Source organism: Ambystoma mexicanum, chromosome 7p (genome assembly GCF_040938575.1).
Source record: "Ambystoma mexicanum isolate Mex_15411 chromosome 7p, UKY_AmexF1_1, whole genome shotgun sequence".
Taxonomy (NCBI): domain Eukaryota; kingdom Metazoa; phylum Chordata; class Amphibia; order Caudata; family Ambystomatidae; genus Ambystoma; species Ambystoma mexicanum.
In genome coordinates, this window is record NC_090939.1 from 532,936,204 (window position 1) to 532,963,621 (window position 27,418).

The 27,418-nt window shown below is 43.9% G+C and overlaps 1 protein-coding gene across 3 annotated transcripts in view; it reads right to left on the minus strand.

Moving 5' to 3' along the window:
• MYO16 (myosin XVI) overlaps positions 1-27,418 on the minus strand; it is a 3,167,675-nt gene that overhangs the window by 1,470,647 nt on the left and 1,669,610 nt on the right. For all 3 annotated transcript variants that reach the window (XM_069636567.1, XM_069636564.1, XM_069636566.1), the window contains exon 16: positions 16,245-16,392. In XM_069636567.1, the coding sequence (XP_069492668.1) occupies positions 16,245-16,392 (148 nt within the window). The remainder of the gene's footprint in view (positions 1-16,244; positions 16,393-27,418) is intronic.

Sequence of the window (27,418 nt, forward strand, 5' to 3'; positions counted from 1 at the left end):
TACTTCGCAATTTCAATAGAAGGTGGCACGAGAAGAGGTTCACTGGCCCCCATCTGGTAGAGGACGTATCAACAAGAGCAGTAAAACTAAAGGATAAGCGTGCCTGGAACCACCTACATGACGTAAAGATCTACAAACTGCAGACCCGCCCCAGCGCCAACGACAGGTCCATTGGAAGAACAGCAACAACATCGCCGACAGCGGAAGAAAGATCCACCACAGACAACGACCCAATTGTTCCCTCGGAGACAATAACTGACGAAGAAGGGGGTGACCCCCATACTGCCCACCCCATGATCACTCGCTCAAAGAGTAAAAATACTTCCGCCATCTGAGCGCAAACCCCCCCCATTGACTGCTAAGTACAGTTGTAACTAAAATTGAAGGACATTGCTTGCACCAATACACATGTAAACACGTGAATGTTCTCTTTTTCTCTCGCACATACAGGAACTGCGTAATATTGTATTGTTAAGAAAAGCTAATTAACAAGTTCAGTGTGCAGGTGTAGATGGTGCTGCCAGACGATAACTACCCAGAAGAATTGTCACACCAATTTGTATACGAAATAAAGAGGCCAACATACTTAAAAAGGAGAAGGGTACGTGTATACTACACAGCCTTCCTCCTGGCCATAGAATATTACATGCCCCACCTCCGCCCATACTTGCCGGTCCTAAGAGACCCATCACTTATAGTAGCGTGGGAGCAGCTCTTCGCCTGGGCACTGAATGACTACTTGATAGGGAGAGCTTAAAGGAAACAAAACTAACATTTAATAACGAGCACTTTTGAGAATTTTTAGGCGGGCAACTGTAACGTCGCAAGAATAAGCTGCCAGGACCGCAGCAAGGTAAGAGCAAAATGCCGGTGAAATTAGCATATGTAATAAAAATAATAGGGATTTTTATGATCACCGGGTTCTTGGCTGCCTCTGTCTGGCAGTACAGCTATGCTATTGATTTTATTGCTGCACCCGAACTTAATATACCCCCGTCCCCTGCTGCAACAGGTGTTACGTCAGGTGGTAATCGTAATTTTGCACCCAAGCAAAATAGAGTTAAACGCAGCACGTACTCAGACAATAAAGGTATTGATAATTATGTACAAGATTCAGCACACGTCACAAACAACATATGGTACCAACACATGACCCGCATTGGTAAGCAGACAACTGAGGATAGCTGTTACGTTTGCTCATTAATACCATACGCCATGAGCGCTTCACGAACATTTGTTGCCACAGAAATAGATGAAAAAACAGCACAGTGCATAATATATTTGGCCCTGTTCCAAACGAAAGGAAGATTTCAAGGAACAGTAGTGCACATGACATGGAAAACACGAGACTCATACCCATATGAAAACAACTTCCTCAAGACCTATCTGAGTTATCACAAGACCAGTTTACATGCTGAAGCATTCAGGTACATAACAAGTGGCCCTGCAAAAGGAGAAACAAAGAAGGTAACACTGCAGTATCTACCATGTGATTGGTACGCAACTGAAGTTCCGGGTAAACAAGGATGCTGGGAGAGGCCGCTACTGACGATAACAGGAAAGGTGTTCCTGGGCAACAGCTGGGAGATAGGAGTGATTGGCAGCAACATGGTAACAAAAGAAACTATCTCAACTATCGAGACACACAATCATCGATGTTGGACGACGTGGATCAAGTATGTACCAATGCTCACGTGGGTAGAAGAAGATGAAGACCCGATAACTATACTACCATTGACTGCGCCTAAAGTATGCTACCAGCATAAAGGAGAGGTGGACGTAGGATATAACACCAATTGTGCAAGCGTGATGGAGTTGCCTGAGGGGGGAGCGGGAACAGCAGTAATAATGGACCATTATTGGGCCTGTGGAGAAAAGGCATATCATACACTGCCTCCCCTGTGGAATGGTGTGTGCACAATGGTACACGTCAATGTACCATCACTAGTGGTACCTAAGAAGCATGTCGATGTGGCGAAATTTCCTAAAATGGATGAAGGGGATAAGAGAAGAAAGAGATCTGCACCACTTCAGAAGGAGCAAGGAAACAGGACCAACAGCAATGATACTGTCCTAAACAGGAGAAAAAGACAAGGAGAGCCATTGACAGGAAATTACCTGTGGGGAAGGTCGGAAACGGAACTAACATCAATACCGCCAGAACACAGACTATTCAGCAGAGCAGCAATGTTCTTCTCCTCAATAATACATCCGGGACTGCAGGCATACGCAAACGCAAAATGGCTCCAAATAACAAGGTGGGAACTAATGATGACCATCAATTCAACAGTAAATGGGTTCAACGCAATTAAAGAGGAGCTGCGAGCTGTAAGGATGGTAGCACTCCAGAACAGATATGTATTGGACCTTCTCACAGCAATGGAAGGAGGAGTTTGTGCAAAAATAGGACAATCTTGCTGCACGTTCATACCTGCCAACGATGCTGACAATGGTACACTGACAGAAGCAGTTTCACAATTGGCCCAGATGCACTCCAAAATGATGGACGAAAGTAACAGTGTAAACAAGGATAAGAGCTGGTTTTCACTATTATGGTCATGGATGCCATCTTGGCTGTCAGATGGACTGAAAATAATAGTGGGATGTGCTATTTTGGCTGGAGCTACCCTGATCATAATTAGATTTTGGAAGGCCCGGAAGGCACGCACGACTGACGAGTTGCTGGAAATGGTGGGAATGCACCCCTTAATGCCAGCAGATGACGGCCAGCATACAGGTGTGATAATACAAGAAAGGGAGAAGTTGCGCACCCAAATCATCACCAATCATCTAGACCCACCATCAGTGAAGATTGAGAACCCAAGGAACCCCAGGAGCTACATAGGAAGATGGGTATACTGTACTCCTGGAGGAACATGTGAATACATGTATTGGTCATTTGAAGATCATGTAAACCATTATGGACATCTCGGAGGGATAACTAAGATATGGAGGGTAAGAGGAGATAACGAGAAGGATATGTTTGTGGTCGACAGGTCGACCAGAGGGGGGACTGAATTGGGAGAATGGAAGAACAGGCTCCCGTCCTTCACCTCTCGCGCTTGGCCTAGAGGGTCACGGCCCAGACACCCGCCGCAAGAAGAGTTTGTCCATTTACCAGACAACCAGGTACCCTGGTACAGGAACATACGGATGTGTCCACCTGCCTGCCCAGCAGCCCGCACTGGCCATGCCGACACCTGCGGCTCGGATCAGCTAGACTAAAAACCACACGTCGTTAGAGATGCCATGACGACCTAGACAACGGGAAGCACATCTGTACAAGTATACACACTTAACATTTCCACACCAATCTACACGAAGAACATACTCAGTGCTCTGACGTAGGCGACAGGCATATTCACGGACGTGCATCTTTATTATTTTTACATAGGCTTTCAGAATGCAGAAACGCAAGATGCATCATGAACTCATCTATAACGCTTGCTCACGCTTCCCTTGAAACCCGTTACCACCATGAGAGGTATAATGGAAACACGATACTGGTCATGGAAATGTATGCTACTATAATCTAAAGCACCTATGCACCAAACAGACTACTTAAGCACCAGGCCCGAGTAGGCCTCAAACAAGAGCTCCCGTGGACATTAACAAAGCAAGAGTCAGGTTGCTGATCCTGCAGAAAGAACCCGATGGAGCAACCAGCCAAGGTCGCAATGTTGCAAGCCCACATCCAAGAACAAATCATCAAAGGCACGATGTTGCAACCTCGCACTCCGCGTACCAACGTTAAAGTCATATCTACAAATTAAACCAGACACACAGTGGAAAAGCAATATTAATTGTGCAGAATTCTGCCTCAAACACGGTCCCGCCTCACGTGACCAAGCCGAATCTGACGAGATGCCAAAACCCAGGAGAGAAAAGGCGTCTGGGTCCCTCACTACGAGACACAGGCCGAGACACTTGAAAGGCTCAATGGACACCTGCTACAGTGGGAGCGGTCAGCCTTCCACCTATGAATAAATCCTCACATTGTCTGCACGTACCCATATTGAAACATTGTTGCAAACACAGGTACACCGAGAGCTGGGAACAACGGTGGTCCCAGGCTGGGGAGCTCACGGATGCACCAATCAGAACATGGGGCTCTTATCTCAGACGTCAGTAACATTAGCCAATCCTCAGGAGCCTTCATGTAACAATTCTTATGTATCCAATTATAGGGACAACCCAGATATACCACCTGACTACACCTTGTCCACTAATATCATTCTCTATATGTGTACTATACTAACCCTACCACTCGAGCAACCAATTAAGAGTGGCGATAGGTTTTTTGTTAACTTTCTGAAGTGACGCAAGTAGCGCGTCATAATGCAGTAAAAAATGGCCTGCGAGCCCCACGATTATGTGTGTGTCAGGACGGACGCGTACGTTCCTTGACCCATCCCTGCCGTTTTGTATAAATAAACAGCAGAGTCGCCTTGCTCCTTGTGTGTGTCTCATACTCTATCTCATCTGGGATATACGGGAGGAGTTGGGGCCTCCCTGCCCGGAGGTCTGCGGACGGCCCGGCCGACCCCGGCAGAATTTCCCCCCGACAAGGGTTAAAATCCGAAAATGACTTTAAAATACAGTTCTCTTAATCAATTGCAACCTTCAAAGTGCTGTTTTGGTGCTAATTTCAGGCATTTTCCAAATTAACTATTGAAATTAAAGTGTGCTGAAACCACAGATCATCCAGTACAGTCAGAATCCAGGCCTCACTGCCTGACAGCTGCATAAGAAAATTAGATGTCAAACCCAGCTTAAACGTGTTCCTGTTTCCTGAAGAAATTGCAAAATTCGGCTATTTAAAGCATGTTTGCAAAGGGTTTAATTCTTTTAAATGTCCAAATCCCTTATGAACTGTGCTTATTTTTCTATGTGTTAAAGAAAAGACTTTATTGTGAGTTTCAAAGCAACCCAGTATTGGAGTTAAGTAACTGCTTAATTCTGACTGGACAGTGGCCTGCCTGGAAAAGTTTGACACTTCAATTTGACAACTCTTTGCTACAGGAAGGCTAATGGCTGCTGGAAGGTTTTCGCATATGGAGCACAATAGACTTCATTAGACATTCATCTTTTGGCTGAGCCAAGAACAAAGGACAGGCTCTGCTGGGGAGGGACAGAATGCTTCCCTCCACACCCCACCCTGATCAAAGGGATCTGACAGCTGTTTGTTGAAAGGAGAGAAAGAAAACTTGGTTCAAAGGAACTTTTTGGTGTAAAACTTTATTTGTGGTTAAGTGTGAAACTCTTTAACTGTTCAACTTAAAGCAAGATACATCTAAAAATTGGTAGCTGTTAACCTAATTTTAGGCTTTTGCTTTGAAGACATTGGTGAAACTTGTCCACTTAAGATACCAACGTTATGAAAAAATCCTCATTGTAGCAGAACTATTAATGTAGCAAGCCTAAGATTGTATGTATATGATGCACTGATAAGCTCCCAGAGGAGATGTACCGAATTATTAATCCAAACTGTTAGGATTAAAATTGATAAAATTACATAGAATTAGAAATGAGAAAGACAGCTCTCACAGAGATGGGGATTGAATGTGAATATAGCCCATCAAATATGAAATGTATGTCTCCAATTTAAGAGGGTACATCATTTTAGAAATGTACATTTGTGCAAAAGTTAAGTTTTGGTCAAAATCAATGTGGGAGTTCCTAAATCCCTTCATAAAGATGACAGCTCTGTTCTGACTGCCAACCAGAACAAGGCAAGTGCCTGTGGCCACTCACAGCCGTGGGGGTGTGTTTTGAAATTCTGCTCACACCATAAACTTGGTGATGTCATTTGATAGTATAAAAATAGGAACTTCACAACACATAGGACACACTGCTTCCAGAAAACACCCAGATTTCTGTGCAGCATCTTGTTCCTGATTTCTTCATCTTGTCCAGAAATCTTCATCTTGCAACTGACTCCAGATTTCTATGCAGAATTCAGGCCTTAGCATTGCTGAACTCTTTTTAGCTAGGTCCAAATTCAACCATCCCAAAACTTAAAAGAATAATTCTGATTCAGTCTGGCGTGCTACCATCAAGGCTTGCACGCTGAAACTTGCATCTTGCTAATCTGCCGTGTCCAGTGACCAGAAGGACCCATCCAAAATCCAATTAGATGGATATATGCTAAAATCACAAGAATGGTGAGTCATTACATAAAAAATGCATTTTGGGTATATAAAAATGAACAGCAAAATTTAATATGTGTAATTTAGCATTATTCTAAATGAAATTTTGTTTTTTTCTTTCTTTTAGCAAATACACTTCCTCTCCTGATGAACCATTGTTAGCAACAATGGGGAAACACGTGTTGAGAGAGATATAGTTAGGCACAGATAATCCGATTAACAAAAATAATTTTTCTTGAAGAAGCTACCGAACTATAGGTGTGGAGCTAACACCTAATATCAAGTTGTATCAAGGATTGAAATGATGTGAAGCAAACACAAAATTGGAACAATTTTTGTTTGAATGTTCTTTAATCTATTGTGCAAAATAAAAACAAAATTGAATTGACTCACCTTGAAAATATTCTTTGAATAAGGTTGGCGCATATGAGTAACTTTTCCAAACTTCTTTTTTTACTGAAATTGCCTCTGTGTAGCAGCCACACAGTTTTGGGATAAACTCATGCTGACAACCTAGTACAATCACTTCGAAGTGCACATTTAATTTACCTCGTTTTACAGCCAAAATTAGCGGTCGCCAAGGGAACACTTCTTTACTCAAGGCTGGGAAGGTTTTTTTTCCCATCCAAAATCCAGTCAGAGGTGCAGTCCAAAATTGACCAGAACCGCGCCGCTGATCCAACCCCTCCAGAAGTGCCCTGCTACCGGTAGACCTGACAGATCTGATGACCAGAACTTTGACGGTCCCATTTTAATTACAAGGGACTGTAAGTATTAATAGGAACAACAGTGACCCATAGTATATTTGCATTGTCTTATCCTATCCTAACCCATCCCTTCTTTAAATTCAGAACCCTAGTATTGTCAAAACCATTCTTGTTCTGATTGTCCTCATTTGTTCTATCATACCCTAAGTCATTAGTGATTTTGAGTAACTAAAATAACTCCCAGAAAGGAATTGAGTATCCACCACATGAATGGTTACGCTGGTCACGTAACTGTGAAGATTCCTGTGTGGCATTCTCTTTTTCATAGTCATTAATATAGTGTAATGAAACCCATCTGTCATTTTTAAAACCAAATTTCTGTTTTCATTTTGGGGCCTATTTTACAAAAACGCTTCTCACTAAAACCTCCAGAACTTCTTCAATTTTATAGATAGAAACAAAATGTCAACTCTCACTAATACCTAGGACCCTTAGCTACATACAGACACAACCAAGAAGCGCATCACGTAACAGTGTATTTGGCCCCTTTTTTTCAAATATCACATAGTGAAATTTTGCTGTGAATTTGCAGTTTTCCAAAGTTTACACATGTCTTTTTCCCATTCAAAGTGTTTCTCAAATCCCATACTGATCTAAAGTGTGTACTGTTGTTTATATTGTAGCTCATGTGTGTTAGGACCTGTTTAGTGTTGCTTTCCTAAGAATATTTCTCCATTTAAGCCTTTTTGATCATTTTGCAATATTTCACAAAGCCATTTAACCTGTCATTTGTAAAAGCATCAATTTCCAAAAACGGTTTTCTCTCTTGTTTGGGGAGGGAAGATTGCATTTAAACTCTAGACATTGTCTTTCCTTCCTGAATACCTCCGGATTAATTACATCTGTGTAGGATTGCTCATGTGTACCTTAAATAAACTTTGCAGGGGGGGATATTAACCTAAACGCTATCTGTTCACCAACCAAAACTGTTCTTTTCCCTGTGTTTTATATTCTGCATTAATATAAGTGAATTCAATAGTTTTACTTATTTTGAATTGTATTGTCACCACCTGGTGATTTCTGCCCCATATATATATAAACTTATGTGTGATTTGAATATTAATACATAAATACATATTTACCTTTACAAACTAGCCTGATTCCTGGTGCACTGTGACCTGGGGGGTAGGGGGCATTTTGAGACTGGTGTGATATGTGTGGTATATCATTCAGAATATTGAACTTATAGGCACAAATAAATAAGGGTTTCATTGCGCACTACATGCTAGGCGAGACCTGGGTGTGTGCCTGATTGAAATTCTTAACATCATCCTTCTAAGAAATGGCAATGAAGTGGTGAGTAAAAAGTAGTGCGCCTTCCCTGCATTAATAGGTATTAGTTGCTTTGTTGACTGGTAGCAGAAGTTGATGCTGGCCGATACTCACAAGTCAGTTGAATTGTAAAATTGGATGTAGAGGTTGCTAAATTCAGATCGTGCACCCAGGCTCCTAAATTGATTAAGTAAATTTCAATGAGATCATGTTTTGATTTCAGTTAGAGTTTTATTGGTGTCTCATTTATAGTTTGTATATGGTGCATGTACAAACTATACATGAGAAAGACAACTACTTTCCAATGGGCAGGCATTTCATAGCCAGCTGTCAATTACAACCCATGCCAAGAGGCATAGGATACAAACCACATTCAGTCCACACATATATGTATACTTCAAAAATGGTAAGAGCTGTGACAAACCAAAGAAGAATTCTATATATTGTTTGGAATACCCAAAAAATAAGGGGATACATGGGTGTAATATTCCTTTCCGAGAACCATATAATGCCAATTTCTAACTGAACCATATCAGGCAGCACATCATTATTGCCAAGGTCATGAGCAGAACCGATTGCATGCTCATAAATGGAAGCATATGCATGCCGGGGTGTGCACATGATTCATACATATTTGAGCCCTCAAGTGTGCAGGCACAGCTGGACTAAGCATGGGCAGGATGTCTCATTCAAAACTGGAACCCGTAGAATGTACAGGGATAGCAAGGATGAGCTTTCCCCAAGTTCTAGACATGAGGTTATGCATTGTTCGACCGTGCATTTAGGTAAAGGAAGGTGAGAAGAAACAGCCAATGGTTGGCATTTGAAGAGCAGTAGCAGCTAAAGGACAAAGAGGCTCTGAGTTATAGAATGAGGTTCGAATTTAGGGACTTGGAAGCATATGATTTGTTGGTGGGTGGAAATTGTGGGTAATGGCGCAGTAAAGTTCAGATTAATTCTGCATGCATAGTAGAAGGCAAAGCAAACACCATATGACATTAGTAGACAGAGGAAACTTCCAAAGTACTGAAAACGTTGCATGCATTTACTCGGAGAAGCAGAATGCCAACAGCCACATGTCCATTAAGTAGGTTGACAAAAATGCCAAAGCACAGAGAAATCCAAATGGATTTTGTTGGATGAGGAAAAGGCCAAAGTAATATGAACATCACATGCAATTAGTTTGTGGAGAAAAGGCCAAAACATTGTGAACGAATGTGCATTTATAAGATGGAGAAGGGGAAAAGGCAGAGCAGTCTATGAAAATTGTGTAGGCCTCAGAGAAGCCTGTGTGCATTTACTAGACACAAGGAAGTCCAAAGCACAGAGAAAACAACATGCATTTAGTAGACATAGGAGGAGATCATCGGACTGAGAACACCACATACATTTAGGAGGTGAAAGAGAAGAAAAGAACACTGAGAACCCTGTGTAGAGTTGGTAGGGCGAGGAGAATGCCAAAGCATTGAAAACTGCCATAAGGATTTAGCACGCTGAGAAAACCAAAGCACTGAAAACCCATCATGCATTTAGAAGATGCAGGAAAAGTTCAAAGCACTGAGAAAGCAACATGTGGTTAGTAGGTGTAAGAGGAGGCCATAGCACTGAGAACCCCACATGCATTAAGTTGGCGCTAAAGAAGTCTAACACGCCAGTAACTGCATGTGCATTTAGTAGGCGGAGAAGAAAGACTCAAATACATTTTGTAAGCTTTGGAGAAGTCCAAACCAGTGACAACCACATCTGGAGTTAGTGGGTGTAGGTGTAAGCCAACAAACTGTAAACCCAACTTGAATTTAGTAGGAATAGGAGAAGTGCAATGCACTGTGAACCACATGTGCATTCTGTGGGTGGATGTTAGGTCAAAGCACTGAGTTCCCCACATGCAATAAGAGGCCAGCGGAGAAGGTCAAAGCAATGAAAACCTTAGTTGGTGTATAATAAATATAGTAGGCTGGAGAAAGTGAAAGAACTGAGAACTGAAACCATAGGTGCATTTAGTATGTGGAGAAAGCCAAAGCACTTAGAAGCCCATTTTCATAAAAAAGGAGGAGTAGAAGGCCAAAGCAGTAAGACCCCTAAGCACTTTTAATAGGCATGAGAAACGTGTGTGCATTAAACAGACAGAGGACAAATCCAAAGAATTGAGAACCTCAGATGGATTTTGTAGATGTAGGAGAACTCCAAAGCACCATGTTAATTTATTAGGTAGAAAATAAGGGGAAAGAATTGAGACCACCATGTGCATTTAATATGCAGAGAAAGCCAATGATCTGAGAACCCCAAAGGCATTTAGTATGCACAGTAGGACCAAGTAGTATGATCTCCCTGCACATTTAGTAGGCGTAATAGAAAGCCAATGCACTGAGAACCCAATATGCCTTTAGTAAGTGTAGAAGTCCAATGCACAGAAAACCCATAATGCATGTAGTAGGTATAGGGGGGATGCCAAACCACTGCAAATACTACATGCATTTGGTGAATTTAGGAGAGAAGAATAAAGCAATAAGAACGCAACAATTAATAGGGAGTGGTGAATCCCAAGCCCTCAAAAAGGCCCATGCATTTAGTAGGTGTAGAAGAAGGCCAAGGCACAGATAACCACCCTATATAGAAGGCAGAGTAAAGACCCAAAACACGGATAACCCCACATACATTTAGTAATTGGAGAAGTCCAAATCCCCGAAAGTCCCATATGTATTTATTAAAGGAAAGAAGTTAATTAAATGAATATATCTGAATCAGCTGCAGTGCCCAACAATGGTCTGGAATGTGGGAGAGGATGTGGAAATAATGCATCTGTTGTATATTATTCACCTGCTTGAGCAGTGCGAACTTGCATTGGAGAAGTAAATCTGGTTCCTTGGGAAGCAATGTAATTCTTTGTGCACCGTCTTTGCTCTTGCTTCAGATTCAAGTGGCTTGTGGGCAGAAGGATGAGGAGAATAAGCTCATACTGACCAAGACACAAGAGGGAGAAGATATGACATTATCATGGCAACACACAGGTGGTGATCCATGGACCAAGACAAGGTGATACTTGAAAATTGTCCACTTCTTATTTATTTGAAAAATGACAAACATTATGCTTCATCCACAGATTCAATATTGGGACTCAGAAACCTCTATTTTTGTGATACCACAGATTCCAAAGTGAGACAAGGTGCATCAATCTTCATGCACTCCACATGTCAGTAGACAATCGTATACACAAATGGACCAAACAAAATCTAGATTATAGATAGGAAAATGTTGCAAATCAAAAGCATTGGCAACTAAGCCAACAACAACCAGACAGCATCCACTTCAAAGTACGCCAAGAAGGAGGGGAGGTTAGGACCCATGTCAGCTGTCCCAAAAATCAGAGATGTGGCATTATTTTTGGCAGAATAGCAGCACCCACATCTTGCTACCTAAATTCAAAACAAGTGTCTAAAAACCAACAGTAACCTTCTATTTTAGTGTTTGCATCCCCTTTGTCCAGGATTGTTGTTGGTACCATGTGACAGTTTACTTGCTTGAAGACAAATTATGGGAAGCCATTAAATCAGTGTTTAAAAGTTGTGGTGTCCCTGGTGACTCTAGATGGTGTTATGTTTACTAGATCAGCACAAGAGGTTTAAGAGGAAGATCAGCTGAAGAGTTCAGAACTGCTCAGTCATTTTTCAAATGTGCTGTGGTATAAACAGAGATAGAATAATGTTGCCAACAGTCACGGTGACAGTGGTGTAAATATTCAGTGGAAATGTGTCTCTCCGTTACCACATAAATGTGCAAATATGTAAATTAACTATGGATGGGAATGAAAGCAATTCTTGAAGCAAAGCCATGGAGAACACACTATGTTTAGGTGCCACTCGGCCTGTAACTGTTTGAAGTTATCTGTCACTGACATTAATAACCAAACACACGTGCCTTGTCCTGGTTGTAGCATGCCACCAATGGCTCTATAGCAAGCATCAACTAGAGTGAACCAATACCCTGGAGCCCACTCGAGACATCACTAGCAACACATTGTTTGTAACACAATCTAGCAATAGAAGAAACAACTGAAAGAATTATTGATACAAGGGGAAAACTAACTTGCCATGTCTTGCTTAGTGATAATGTATTAAAACATGCACACGTAATCTTTAAGTAACCAAGGATGTCCCAATGACCAAACCACTGTCACAAATGATGAAACCATGTAAAGCATTAGTATTCATGTTGCATTAGAAGTAAATGAAGAATGAAAAAAATGGTCCATGGTCAAAGATGTTCTGCATGAGGTGTTCCACATTGTTCGGGAATAGGATTGATACAGTATCTAGGAATGCAAGGTAGGGAATATGCTGAAAATAGGGCACATCGGCTATTAAACAACCAAGAAGACTCATCTACATATCTAAGCTGCTGATCCCAATACATGTACTTTCTTAAGAGATAGTTACGGGGAAACGATTACCTTAAAAGGAGGACAGCTTGACTTAGATTGATGTTCCATGTGAGCAAAGATAAGAACTAGATTGATTAACCAAGTCTATGGAAAACAATTTACTCCTAACACACCTTACTATTTTACTGCGCCTGTTGGGTAGCTGGAAGCAAAGAATATCCAATCTGACACTGTAATGTCTGATCTAGTTCTGACTTCCGTTGGTCCCCACACAGCACATTCTGTTTGATTTCCATCTGGTAGGTGAAAACTCCAGGCATGTTCTCAAATTGTCAGAGTTCTAATGGAATGGATTCTGCAAGGAAATAGGGTCTGTCAAACAGTCTCAATGTCATAAGATGCTTTTTGCCTAATAAGTGGGGTTAGTCATTTGGTTTCTGCCTGGGAGCCCTCATTCCAATGGGTGTTTTACTAGAGCACTGGCATTCACATATAGGCATTCACATGTACTTTATGCTTGGCACAGTCTCCTGACAATCTAGCAGCGGGCAGGCGATGTGGCCAGCTTCCAGAAGAAAGGTTACATGCAGTGGAAGAGTTTTCACATGAAATAGTTGCAAGATCCATGAATTTCATTTAAATGTATATTGGCATCAGGAGTAAGTTAATATCAAACCGTTGTCACTTGGCACCCCTTAAAGTTTTAGGAGGTAAGTTATTAGTTATTGAATGTATAATTATAAACTAGATCATTATTAGACCCAAAACCATGCATATACACCAAATGGGTATTATTTTTTTTAAAGAAAATCAGCCATATTTGGTGGAAGGTGCAGACTTGGCACTAGACACTAGCCTAAATCCAAAGGATTCTGCAATGGTATGAACAGAAAATAGGTTATGGATAATCTTGTTAAAGCCAGTATCAGAGCTCCATGACAAGGAAAAAACCTTCTAACATTGTGTAAGCTCCCTCCTTGCTTACATTCCAACTCCTAGGAGTAAGGTTCTCCCTGAATTGCTGCCAAAGTGAGAGGACACCAGGCAACATCTGGCATTGCTCTGGGCAACCCTCCAGACCATCGTTCTTCAGTCTGTCAAGCCATTACAAAATGGGAAAGACCATATGCAAATCAGGCTTGGTTCTACCCCAAAAGCAGCAGTGCAGCCCAATCTGCTTGGTCACATCTCTTTTACCTGAGACCACAAGCATCCAAAAACATGTTTCAGCCTTGTTGGGCCTCATCAGTGAGGAGTAGCTTGGGCGTCTAGGCGCAGCAGGCACAGGACCCAGGTCTGGGAATACCCATCCCACTTTGGGTGACTACAGCAAAAAAGAGGTGATGGCTGGAAGGTTTAGAATTAATCTTAACCTCTGGCATTTCTCTGGGCAAAGTGAAAGGAAACTTCACTTGGAAATTATTCTCATTGGATTCTAGTATGACACTTGGAAGCCACCAATCCGCTATGAGGATTTACAAATGAAAAGGGAACACAAGCCCCACCATGTTGGCACCCAGTTGGGGCCATTGGTAGCTTGTTTGCTCTTTTCATGAGAGTGAAAGAAGCAAAACCTATCACTTAACATCTCTGGAGAACAGAAGGCATACTTGTTCAAATACCCTGGAGATGACTGCATCTAGAACCAGAGACCAGTGGACATATTTCCCCAGCACACTTCAGCTTAAAATGGAAGCAAAATAGACTGCTGCCATGTATGGTTCTACTGAGGAGACTTCTTAGTTAAATAACTATTAGCTGCAGCGACTGCTGTTGATCAGTGGACAACTCAGAAAAGGACATTAAGTCTGTTTCATGCCTTCAAGCCACATTCAAACTGTGATCAATCAGTGAGATCATGTTCTCCAATTTACCACCACCTGAGCTTCAAGCCATGCTTCCCACATTGAGGCTCAACACAAATCCAACATCCAACACAGTGAGTTGAGCTGCCAAAAGTTCAAACACTTTTGAGCTGCTTTGCCAACCCTCACGACATCATACCAAGCTTTCCCCTCTCTACTATAGGACCCTATATCAAGTCTATCAAGAACAGAATGAAGTTGAGACATCAAGTCATCTGCTAGGGGACACATGAAGTGGTAAAAGAGTACAGCTCAGCCAGTTTGACATTTCGTGATTTGAGTGAGGTTTAGTCCTTGGATCAATCTGCATTTTGTTTGAAACTTAATAATATTGCACACTTCCAAATACATCAGCACATCAGCAAAAACAGTCACATATTTAAAAAGAAAATACCATTTTCATATATGAACCACCCATCTGTCAGTTACTGTTAAATATCAATTTCTAGCTATGATTGTGCTCAATCCATCGTGTCTGCACCCATGAACACGTGCAAAGGTCATCTTGATCAGTGTGGAACAACACATGACACCCATATATTGTGTGTGTTATAAACATGCTGGCAATGCTATAATATACATGCATTGAAAAGGGGCACACATTATGTTCACTCAGAAATGTGCCTCTTAGAGAAAACCAGAAATGGAATTGCTTGTGCATTAGGAGTTATGTCCCTACTCAGTGGTATTCGTTGGCCCTAATTCACAGAACGTTTAGCACAGAGCAAAGTGACTTTGCAATGCAAAAATACACTTTGCACCGCGCCAAATGGGTCTAATTCTCAAAGTGTATTTTTGAAGTGCAAAGTCACTTTGCTCTCCTCTGTGAATTAGGCCCGGTGCAGAGTGTATTTATGCAATGCAAGGTCACTTTGCTCTCCTCTGTGAATTAGGCCTGGTGCAGAGTGTATTTTTGCAGTCCAAGGTCACTTTGCTCCCTGCTAAACGTTCTCGCAGAGAGATTCATGGAGATTCGAGGGCATTTTCAGTTGTGAATTTTGAGCATGACTGGCTGCATAAACCATCAGACAATTTAAGTTTGTGGTGTTTGTGAAACAAAATAAATGAACATCAATAAAGTAACTAGATTGCCGTATGGGACAGCATTCACAATGGCACAGGAGTATCTTTACAAACGTGGCCATTTTCTGAATTATGGGAGTATAAAAACACAGGTGTAAGCTTTCAAGCTGGGAGGATTGTCATGTTATTAGGAGGCAAAGTGGGGGCGGAGAATGGGATATATATTTCTGTTGTGCCTTCCCTTTCTGCCTTCAAATAGCCCATGGTTTTGCGACAGCCTGTATTTCTATGGCATCTGCCTGACTTTGCCACCTGGTGAATGTAGGCACATTCCATAGGAATCCATTGTAAGTGCCACCTGCAAAATATAATTTTCAAGCAGCATTTACACTTTTCCCAAAACGGATGGGAAAGTGAAGATTTCCCATGTATTTTACCCTTTGCGTTTTCAATTTGTTTTGAAAATGACCAAAATTGCATGTAGGAGAACTTTTGCACCATTTTCTCCAGTGCAATTTAGGGATTGAATAACATGACTCCCAAAGTGTTTTTATCACTGACGGAGTATTAATACGTAGAAAAGCCAGTCCAATTGGTAAACACATTGAAAATCCGGTATCGAAAATATAAGGAAGAGTGTAAAACTGGAGAACCTGCACAGAAAATAAAAGATTGTAGGGATGAGCGACGGATCATTGGGTGGGTGCACATTTATTTTACGCCATTAGATTCAAGGTGTCTATCGTTAAAAAATGTGCATACCGTGGTACAGCCTAGCATTTCTTCCTACCTGTGCATGGATACATTTTTTAGATACAGGGCATATTTTTCTTCAGCCAACAGCCCATCCATCATGAAGTAGAAAACAAGAAAATTGCTCTGACTCAAAGGTTGAGTAACAAGGCGGGACTTCTCCAGCATGTAGGTGTAAAATCTGCCTGTTACAAAGACAAACAAGGCGAGAGAGACATAGGCATTAAACAGCAAGTTCAACATATGTAGAAACAATTCTAGATATATTTTGTTCTCTCTGCTAATGGAATGTTTGGTTGGTAAAAATATAAAAACATGATCAACAGCAGCCACATGTTGCATCTACATCAATGAGTCATGTTTGTAATCCGAAACGTGAAATTCTGTTTAGCTTTGTTAATTCCATGTCGTTTTGTAATTAGCTGTCTAATACAAATATTTCATTTTCAGAATACCACAATTCATGTAACTTTTATTTATATTTTTTAAAATCGCATTGATATATATTTGGGTTGCCTCGGTATAGTTAAATTAATTAAAGTTTACTTAGACATTTCCCAAAATGCTTTTGCTAATACGTTTTGATTTGCTGGACAAATGTGGATGACTTTTAAAAAAAAATAAATAAAAAAAAAATGGAAACTTTGTCCATGGTCCATCTAAACATGACCTTTTGGAGAATGTTTGCAAAAGTTTGAAAAGCAATTAAGAAAAAAATAAGTTTTCAGCCTACACCCACTCATTTTGCTGTAGAGAAAAATTGCTTCGATTGAACACATTTAGCGATAAAACAGTACAGATTTGCACCAAATAAGAAACAAGTTGGGCATAAAACAGCACGGATGTGTCATGATCTCTGCTTCCAAAATATCAGGACTTGCCCGACTCCCTTGGAAGCAGACCCATAACCCCGGTTCCGAGTGCCAGCCAGTCCCAATTGGGACCTTTTGGACCCTGTCCTGGCGCCAGTGGCACCAGGCTCATAAAGATGCCCAGTCCCAGCGCTGGAAGCGCCGGGCTCATAATGCTTGGGTGGATTTACCTGCAGCAGACCATGCTGCTTACTTACCTGCCAGTTGAACTCCTGATCCTCTTCTGTTTGGGACTACTTTTCCTGTTGGGTGGGGCAGGAGCCACTCCCTAGGTTCAGAACACTGGAACTCTTCTGGAAAGCAGGAACTCTTTTCTTACCTAGGCGTGGCTGTCGAAGGAGACACCTAAGCACTACAGGAGGCTATTTAAACCACACCCGATGGATGAATCTTGCTTTGTGTTATTCTGCATTCTCTGCAGCAGAACGCTCATCGTGTCTTCTGCTTCTGATCCTGGGCCTAAAGGAACAAAGGCTTACCATCCTGGAATCCAGTCTTCAGCAGCACCTGTAAAGACAAAGAAAGAACAGGTTAGCACTACGGTCTTCAGTGGCAGCGCATCTCTTACCTGGTCCATCGGCTGTCACCAACGCCGCGCGCTGCATTCCGGCATCTGAAAGACAAAGGCTTACCTACTCTTCGCATGCTCCGGAGGTCTTCGCACTGCATTCCGGCATCTTAAAGACAAAAGCTTACCAGCTCTTCGCACGCTCCGGAGGCCTTCGGCGCTGCATCCCGCATCTGAAAGACAAAAGAAGGTGCGTTTAAAGACATTGGGCAACTTTATTACTCACGTGCCATTACTCCTTCCCACGCCGAATCCAGTGGGTATTCCAGCACCCTTCAGCTTCTCTAAAGCTCCGAACTTGTACCTGCAAGATAAAAGGGACAGTTAGTGCGCATCGTGAAGCAGGCTACAAGCGCTTACTTACGTGCTTCCAGGCGCTTCTATTCCTCACGCGGGTTCGATCCTCAACTCTCATTAGCCCGCCATCCGCCATCGCCGGAACCCTGCAAAACAAGAGATATCATTACAAAAGACTTTTAAGACATTTGAAGTGCCCAGAACTTACCGTTCGTGCAGTTAACGACGGACAGCAATCCTCTGAGGTCAAGAGGCCTGCACCCTTATCCAGTGAAGAAACTGGTTACGGCACCCTGCCCCGAGGCAGATGGAGAGCTCGGCGTTCACTTACCTAAGACATCTTACTCTTCGAGTCAGACATACAGTGCACAGAGGTCCAGCCCAAAGAGTCAACCGTGTGTTACACATCACCTTTGAAGATACGGCATTCACCCAGTCAAGACCGGCGCCTCTGCGGTAATCAGGTGAGCGTTACAGAACACAAAGCCTACCGCAAAACTCCCACCCAGGCGCTATGGAAACCTCGGATACCGACCAGCTAGCCCAGTTACTTGGGGAACTAAGAGCAGAAGTGCATGCAGCCCGTCAGGAAACGAATGCTCTGAGAAGGGAACTGATTATTTCCAAGGAGCGAACAGACGATCTCGCTAGACAATTGCTACAGTCACAAGCCGGACAAACTCCGTTACCCGCATCAGGGGCAAATCTTCCTTCAACATCCTCTACGAACCCAGTGCAGATCAACCTACCTGGGAATGTACCTCTGGCTCTGCCCGAACGATTTTCTGGTGACCCAAAGAGGTTTGCAGTATTTATTAATCAGTGCCGGTTGCACTTCTTATGCCGGCCAGCAGCCTTTCCAACTGATCAAGCTAAGGTAGCTTTCGTGCTTTCGTACCTTAGTGGCAATGCGGCCGACTGGTCGATCCCTCTAGTTAATCAAGATGATCCGGTTCTCCATGATTTTCAAGCTTTTCAGCTCAGTATGGAAAAACTGTTTGCAAGACATTCACAGGGGCAGGCCTTGGACAATGAGCTCCTTTCATTGCGACAGGGTAATCAAGACCTTTTGGCTTATATTGAGTCTTTCAACAGACTGATAGTGGAAACTCGATGGCCTGAGGACAAAAGGATTACGCTGTTTTATAGAGGTCTACGTGGAGAGCTCAAAGATGTGTTAGCCCAAGTAGTGAATCCCCCGCAAGACTGTTCGGACTATATTGACTTAGTCGTTCAAATTGACCACAGACTGCAGAACAGGAAGGCCGATCGTTCCAAGTTTGATGCTCGAGTATTTTCCAAACCACCAACTCCTACCAAAGGAGTAGACTCCGGGGAACCCATGCAAATAGGGGGCCTGAAAGGACCACTTACACAAAAGGAGCGGGAAAGGAGAAAACAGCTGCAATTATGCCTCTATTGCGGAAACTCGGGGCACTTTCTTCGAGACTGTCCGGTGAAACCAGCCAAGAAGGCAGTAGGAGCTGCAGTTACCAGGGTCACAAACTCTGAGCAGGGAAACGACCTCGCCCGACAAGAATAGAGGTCCTCTTGCCGAGCGTTAAAACCAGTTCAGTGACCTCGCATTTCGTGATACCTATGGTCCTCATTAGCCCTGAACATCCGGATCGATTACATGCGATTGAAACTTACGTCGACAGCGGTGCCATCGGCAATTATGTGGATCATGAAATGGTTTTGAGGATGAATCTGACTCTTTGTCCAAAGGCTGTAAAGGACGTCATTACTACGGTGGATGGTACGGAGATAGCCTCCGGACCAGTAACGCATACCACCCAAGAAGTGACGCTAGTAAGTCAAGATGGACACCATGAGAAGATCGTGTTCGATGTGATCAAGGCCCCTCAGTTCCAGATTATTCTAGGAATTCCTTGGTTAGAGAAGCACAATCCTCAGATCGATTGGCGAGCAAGAACGGTTCAGTTTCCAGAATGTGTCTCTACTTGTCACCCTCGACCTGGTGTTGCACTGGCAGCAATTTCCTCGGAGGCTCCCCAGTTACCTCCTGAATACCTAGAATTCCAAGATGTTTTCCGGAAGGATCAGGCTAACTCTCTACCTCCTCATAGGTCTTATGACTGCCAGATAGGCCTGATACCTGGATCTACTCCTCCTTGTAGTAGAATTTATGCCCTCACCGAGCCTGAGATCTTCACCTCCGACAATACCTGGATCAATACCTAGCGAATGGGTTTATTCGTCCTTCTAAGTCCCCTGCTTCCTCAGCTTTGTTCTTCGTTCCAAAAAAAGAAGGGGACCTTAGAACTTGTATAGATTATCGCGCCCTGAACCAGATCACCGTTAAGAATAGATATCCGTTACCTTTGATCCCTGAACTCCTGGACCAAGTCAGAAAAGCATGCATATCTACAAAGCTGGATCTTAGAGGAGCCTACCACTTGGTACGAGTAAAAGAGGGCGATGAATGGAAGACGGCCTTCCGCACCAAGTATGGGCTATTTGAATATCAGGTCATGCCCTTCGGACTTTGCAATGCCCCGGCCGCCTTTCAATATTTTATGAACGATGTCCTCAGAGAGCTCATAGATGTGTGTGTTGTTGTTTACATTGACGACATCCTCGTTTATTCTTCATCGGAAACTGAACATCGGAAACACGTGAAAATGGTCCTCGAGAGATTGCGTCAACACAAAGTTTTCGCTAAGTTGGAAAAATGTGTTTTCAACGTGACTGAAGTTGAATTCTTGGGATTCATATTATCACCTAGCGGAGTGCGTATGGATTCAAAGAAGGTCGATGCAATTCTCAAATGGCCATCGCCATCCTCCGTAAAAGGTGTTCAAAGCATGTTAGGCTTCGCTAACTTTTACCGCAGGTTTATCCCCGAATTCTCTCGCATAGTCCAGCCCATCACCGCCTTGTTAAAGAAAAACAAACGTTTTGAATGGTCTACCGAGGCGGAACAAGCTTTCCAGAATTTGAAGACTAGATTTATCTCTGCACCGATCTTAAAACATCCTCGCCCAGAACTCCCCTACATCGTTGAAACTGATGCTTCGAGCCTTGCCATGGGGGCAGTTCTATCACAAAAGGACCCAGTAACCAATCAGTTGCATCCCGTGGCATTTTGGTCCCGCAAATTCTCGCCTCCTGAAATCAATTACACTATTACTGATAAGGAACTTCTAGCTATCAAGTCCGCCTTTAAGGCTTGGCGGCATTATCTTCTGGGGGCCCGACACACCGTTACTGTGATTACAGATCACCGAAACCTGCAATATTTGAAAACCGCAAAAGCTCAATCCTCTAGGCAACTCCGTTGGGCACTATTCTTTGCCGAGTTTGACTTCATAATTACCTATCGACCTGGTACAAAAAACGGTAAAGCTGATGCCCTTTCTCGGATGGGAGTGGAAGAACATTTGATCAATCCTAAACCTGTACCTATCATTCCCGAACAAAGAATTCTAGGTGTAATCGCCACACAATCCATAGAGGAAGTTAAGGATAAAGCCAGGCTACTGGTAACTCCAGCAGACATACAGAATTGGCATCTGCAGGGAAAGGACTTTACGGTGAAGGACAACCTATTATATTTCCAAGAACGGTTATACCTGCCCAGCACAGATTTACAGAAAAAGGTAATCTCTTGTTATCACGATTCTTTAATGGAAGGACATCCCGGTATGACCAAGACCTCGGAAAAGATCAAGCGCTACGTCTGGTGGCCGTCTTGGAAAAAAGATATCAGAGACTTTATAATGTCCTGTGGAGTATGCGCCCAAAACAAGAGTCAAAAGGAAAAACCAGCCGGCCTCTTACGCCCTATTGACATCCCGCCTCGCCCTTGGCATACGCTTTCTATGGACTTCATCACCGATCTACCTCCATGCTCCGGATACAATACGATCCTAGTAATCGTGGACCTATTCTCCAAGATGGCGCATTTCATTCCACTCAAAGGCTTACCAACAGCAGCAACTCTGGCCCGAGAATTTCTCGAAAACATCGTCCGACTGCACGGTTTTCCTTCAGTTCTAATTTCGGATCGAGGTAGTCAATTTATTTCTCATTTTTGACGAAGTTGCTGTCGGTCGGCTCAAATTGATGTGAGACTTTCGACCAGCCACCACCCTCAAACCGACGGACAAACCGAGAGGACCAATCAAACTCTGGAACAGTATTTGCGCTGCATGCTACAACAAACTGAAAAAACTTGGAAAGATATCCTTTGGATAGCCGAATATGCCTACAATAACTCTGTCCACTCGGGAACTGGGAAGACCACGTTTTTTCTTTTATATGGTAGTCACCCTCGAACCTCGGAGTTGGATCCACTCCAAGATCTTGGAACACCAGCAGTAGACCACCTGCATTCTACAACCACCCAAGCCTTTAAGGAAGCCTTTTCTCACCTTCAAAGGGCTAAAGAACAATACAAGAAAGGAGCAGACCAACATCGGAAGGAAGCCCCACAATATCAAGTAGGAGATCAAGTCTGGTTATCCACCAAATATCTACCTCTAAAAGGACCACGCACATTCAACCCAAGATACCTTGGTCCCTATTCCATCACTACCATAGTAAATCCAGTAGCGGTCAAGTTGGACTTGCCCCCTCACATGAAGATACATCCGGTCTTCCACGTCTCTCTATTAAAACCCGTGCAACCTCAAACCCGACTAACTACATCTCCAAAACCTATTCTAGTTGATGGAGAACTCGAGTTTGAAGTCAAAAGCATCCTGGATTCCAAGATCTCCAAATCTAAACTATTTTACCTGATTGACTGGAAAGGCTACGGTCCCCAAGAAAGATCCTGGGAACCTGCAGAATTTGTCCACGCGCCTCGTCTAATCAAAAGATTTCATCGAACATTTCCTAACAAGCCCAAACCCCCGGAGAAGCCCGGTTTGGGAGGGGCCTTGAGGGGGGGTGCTGTCATGATCTCTGCTTCCAAAAGATCAGGACTTGCCCGACTCCCTTGGAAGCAGACCCATAACCCCGGTTCCGAGTGCCAGCCAGTCCCAATTGGGACCTTTTGGACCCTGTCCTGGCGCCAGTGGCACCAGGCTCATAAAGATGCCCAGTCCCAGCGCTGGAAGCGCCGGGCTCATAATGCTTGGGTGGATTTACCTGCAGCAGACCATGCTGCTTACTTATCTGCCAGTTGAACCCCTGATCCTCTTCTGTTTGGGACTACTTTTCCTGTTGGGTGGGGCAGGAGCCACTCCCTAGGTTCAGAACACTGGAACTCTTCTGGAAAGCAGGAACTCTTTTCTTACCTAGGCGTGGCTGTGGAAGGAGACACCTAAGCACTACAGGAGGCTATTTAAACCACACCCGATGGATGAATCTTGCTTTGTGTTATTCTGCATTCTCTGCAGCAGAACGCTCATCGTGTCTTCTGCTTCTGATCCTGGGCCTAAGGGAACAAAGGCTTACCATCCTGGAATCCAGTCTTCAGCAGCACCTGTAAAGACAAAGAAAGAACAGGTTAGCACTACGTCTTCAGTGGCAGCGCATCTCTTACCTGGTCCATCGGCTGTCACCAACGCCTCGCGCTGCATTCCGGCATCTGAAAGACAAAGGCTTACCTACTCTTCGCATGCTCCGGAGGTCTTCGCACTGCATTCCGGCATCTGAAAGACAAAAGCTTACCAGCTCTTCGCACGCTCCGGAGGCCTTCGGCGCTGCATCCCGCATCTGAAAGACAAAAGAAGGTGCGTTTAAAGACATTGGGCAACTTTATTACTCACGTGCCATTACTCCTTCCCACGCCGAATCCAGTGGGTATTCCAGCACCCTTCAGCTTCTCTAAAGCTCCGAACTTGTACCTGCAAGATAAAAGGGACAGTTAGTGCGCATCGTGAAGCAGGCTACAAGCGCTTACTTACGTGCTTCCAGGCGCTTCTATTCCTCACGCGGGTTCGATCCTCAACTCTCATCAGCCCGCCATCCGCCATCGCCGGAACCCTGCAAAACAAGAGATATCATTACAAAAGACTTTTAAGACATTTGAAGTGCCCAGAACTTACCGTTCGTGCAGTTAACGACGGACAGCAGTCCTCTGAGGTCAAGAGGCCTGCACCCTTATCCAGTGAAGAAACTGGTTACGGCACCCTGCCCCGAGGCAGATGGAGAGCTCGGCGTTCACTTACCTAAGACATCTTACTCTTCGAGTCAGACATACAGTGCACAGAGGTCCAGCCCAAAGAGCCAACCTTGTGTTACACATCACCTTTGAAGATACGGCATTCACCCAGTCAAGACCGGCGCCTCTGCGGGAATCAGGTGAGCGTTACAGGATGTGACTTTTGTTGGCTTGATAGCAATCTGTTCAGTAGTTTTTACAATATTTGACAGCGACAGGGTTGCCCCTTGCTCCCCAAAATCATCTATACTTCTCCCATTGTGCATTGCACCATTTTCTTTGCTCGATGCAAGCATTTCCAGTGGTAATCCCAAGGAAGCCGAAAAAGAAATGGGCTCAATGTTACGTTATGTTGTGTTACTTGCCATTTATATAGCGCTCTATATATCATTGGTATGACCTCATATCGCTGGTTGGTTGAATGCCCTCAGGAACCGTAGTTCTGGTCAGTAGAGAGAGATAGTGTTGTAGGGTGCGTGGGTGCACCAGATATGTGTGCAGCTGATGTAATTGCCGGATGGTAGCTTCCTAGCTTTCAGTGTGGTGCTGAAGATATCAGTTGGATGTGTGCAGTCTGGCGGGTGAACATCCAGACTGGGCTCTGGCTGTGTTAGGCCTGAAGGACGCATATGTGAGCAACTAGGCCGGAATGTGCTCAGCTAGTAGTGTTTTTCTGCGGTGGTGAGGTGTTCATGGGTACGTATTCGTATGTGAAAAGCTAGGCCGAATTAGTCAGGGGTATAGCTGTGTTCTAGTTGAATGATGGTGTAAAGTAGAGAGTAAGCTTAGTGATGTGATATGATGGTTATCTTTAAAGTGCCCGAGACCAGTCACGTGAACAGGATGATAGGGAACAGGGCGACACATGGACACATAGAGACATGGGGTGGGTTTACAGTGACAGGAGGGGGGATATGGATATATAGCAACAGCATGGGAAGCAGGATATCAGGGTACACAATTATACACGTGTGGGGCATGTTAACATTTACATTCCCATTTCTATCCAGATGCGATTCATGCTAATGTTCACAGCTCCACCCAAGTGTGGGACATGCCAACATTAACATTTCTATCAAGAAGCGACTCAGGCTAACGTTCACAATCCTGTCAGGGTCTGCCGTAGGCTAATGTTCACAATTCTAACAAAGTGTGGGATTGTTAACATTCACGATCCTATCTATAAGTGACGCAGTCTACTGTTTACAAATCTAACTAAGTGCAGCATTGCTAAATATCACAATCCTCTCTAGATGCGGCGCAAGCTAATGTTCACAATTCTAACTGAGTGTGGCATGACTAACATTCACATTCCTATCTGGAGGTGATGCATGCTAATATTCACAGTTCTAACTAAGTGTGGCATTGCTAACATTCACAATCCTGTCTGGGTCTGGCATAGGCTAAAGGTTCACAATTCTAACGAAGTGTGTCATTGTTAACATTCACAATCCTATCTATAAGGGACGCAGGCTACTATTTACAAGTCTAAGTGCAGCATTGCTAACAGTCACAATCCTATCTAGATGCAACGCAGTGTAATGTTCACAATCCTAACTGAGTGTGACATATCTAACATTCACAATCCTATATAGGTGTGACGCAGGCTAATGTTCACAGCTCAAACCCAGTGCGGCATTGCTAACATTCACAATACTATCTAGAGTTGACACAGTCTGATATCAACAGTTCTAACTTAGTGGCATTGCTAACATTCACAATCCTGTCTAGAGGTGACGAAGGCTACTGTTTTCAAATCTAACTAAGTGTTTAACAAGTATAAGAGCGTTGCTAACAATCACAGTTCTGAGGTAAGCTGATGTTGAGTGGAGTGATTTTCGGGAGTAGAGTAATTGCTCTACTCCCCGCCCATGCCACACTTACTTTTGGATTGGTGCTGGTTGACGGCTGGGCACTGGCTTCTCCTGGCGTCTCCTGCTGACACCTGCAGACATGATCTGGAGCCGCCTCTGTTGGAGCCGCCCTTTGCCTCGGGAGCCCTTAGCCAAAGGGGCTGCACGGGTAGAGGGCTGCCCTGGTAGGGTGAGTTAAGAGCTGAGCTCAGGTCAATCCGGGAAGGGGTGCGGGGAGAAGGGAAATTGGATTAGGAAAGTGAGGCTGCAATCGGGGGCTGGGGGATCCATTTACAAAAATAAATGGTGGATTCTGGGGCCCAGGAGGGTCTCAGGGGCCTACAACTCACCTGCTGGGTACTCCGTAATGTTGGTGAGCAGTGAGCAGTGCCTGTACTCACGGGCAGGCAAGCTGGACAGAATAGCCAATCAGGGCCAGGGGGTGGGATGGGAGGCAGGATCAGGGCTGGGGAGAAGGGAAATTGGATCAGGAAAGCAAGGCTGCAATAGGGGGCTGGGGGATCCATTTACAAAAATAAATGGCAGATTCTGGGGTCCAGGAGGCTCTAGGCGGCCTACAACTCAACGGCTGGACACTTCCAGAGGGGTTGGTGAGTGCTCCTTCTCCCAAGCCAGTGAGAGTCACTGACTATGTGCTAGGTCTCTGGAGGAGAATCACACATATGATGACAGAAGCATCTGATAACTTGAAAGCAGGTCAGGCTCTGGTGAAGCATTTGCATGACCAGAAGGCCAACATGGTTGAATTTACTCAAGACCAGCAAGTTCTAGTTATGGTGCCTACAAGGTAGGGGGTCTTACAGGACAAATGGATTTGACCCTTCAAGGTTGTGGGAAAACTTGGAGAGGTTAATTATTTGGTGGACTTAGGCAATCCTTAAGAGGCCCCCAGTGTTTCTCACACCAACCGTCTAAACGCCTATGTATCAAGACCAGAAGTGGGAGCCTTCTGCTCAGGAGGAGGAGGAGGAGGAGGAGGGAGTTAATCTCTCTTCTAATCTGACACTGGAACAACAGGAGGAGTGCAAATCTATGTTAAATCTGTTTGTCCCTCTGTTTTCAATATCACCAGGTTTGACCCCGTGGGGCCAGCATGATATTTTCACTTGTGACTGTTTAGCTGTTAAAAACAGAGATTACAGAATGTCAGACCATGTAAGAGCCCACAAAAAGGAAGAGGTCAACAAGATGCTTGATCTCGGGGTAATAGCGCCATCTACCAGTCCATGGCCTAGTCCAGTTGTACTAGTGCCAAAGGCAGGATCCAAGGAGTTGAGATTCTGTGTGGACTATAGAGCTCTAAATGCAGTCACCAAGACAGATGCCCATCCTTTACCTAGGACAGATGAGCTGGTGGACAAACTTGGTTCAGCCATGTACCTCAGTACATTTGACCTAACATCAGGTTATTGGCAAATAGCCCTGACAGACCATGCCAAGGAGAAAACTGCATTTTCAACCCCA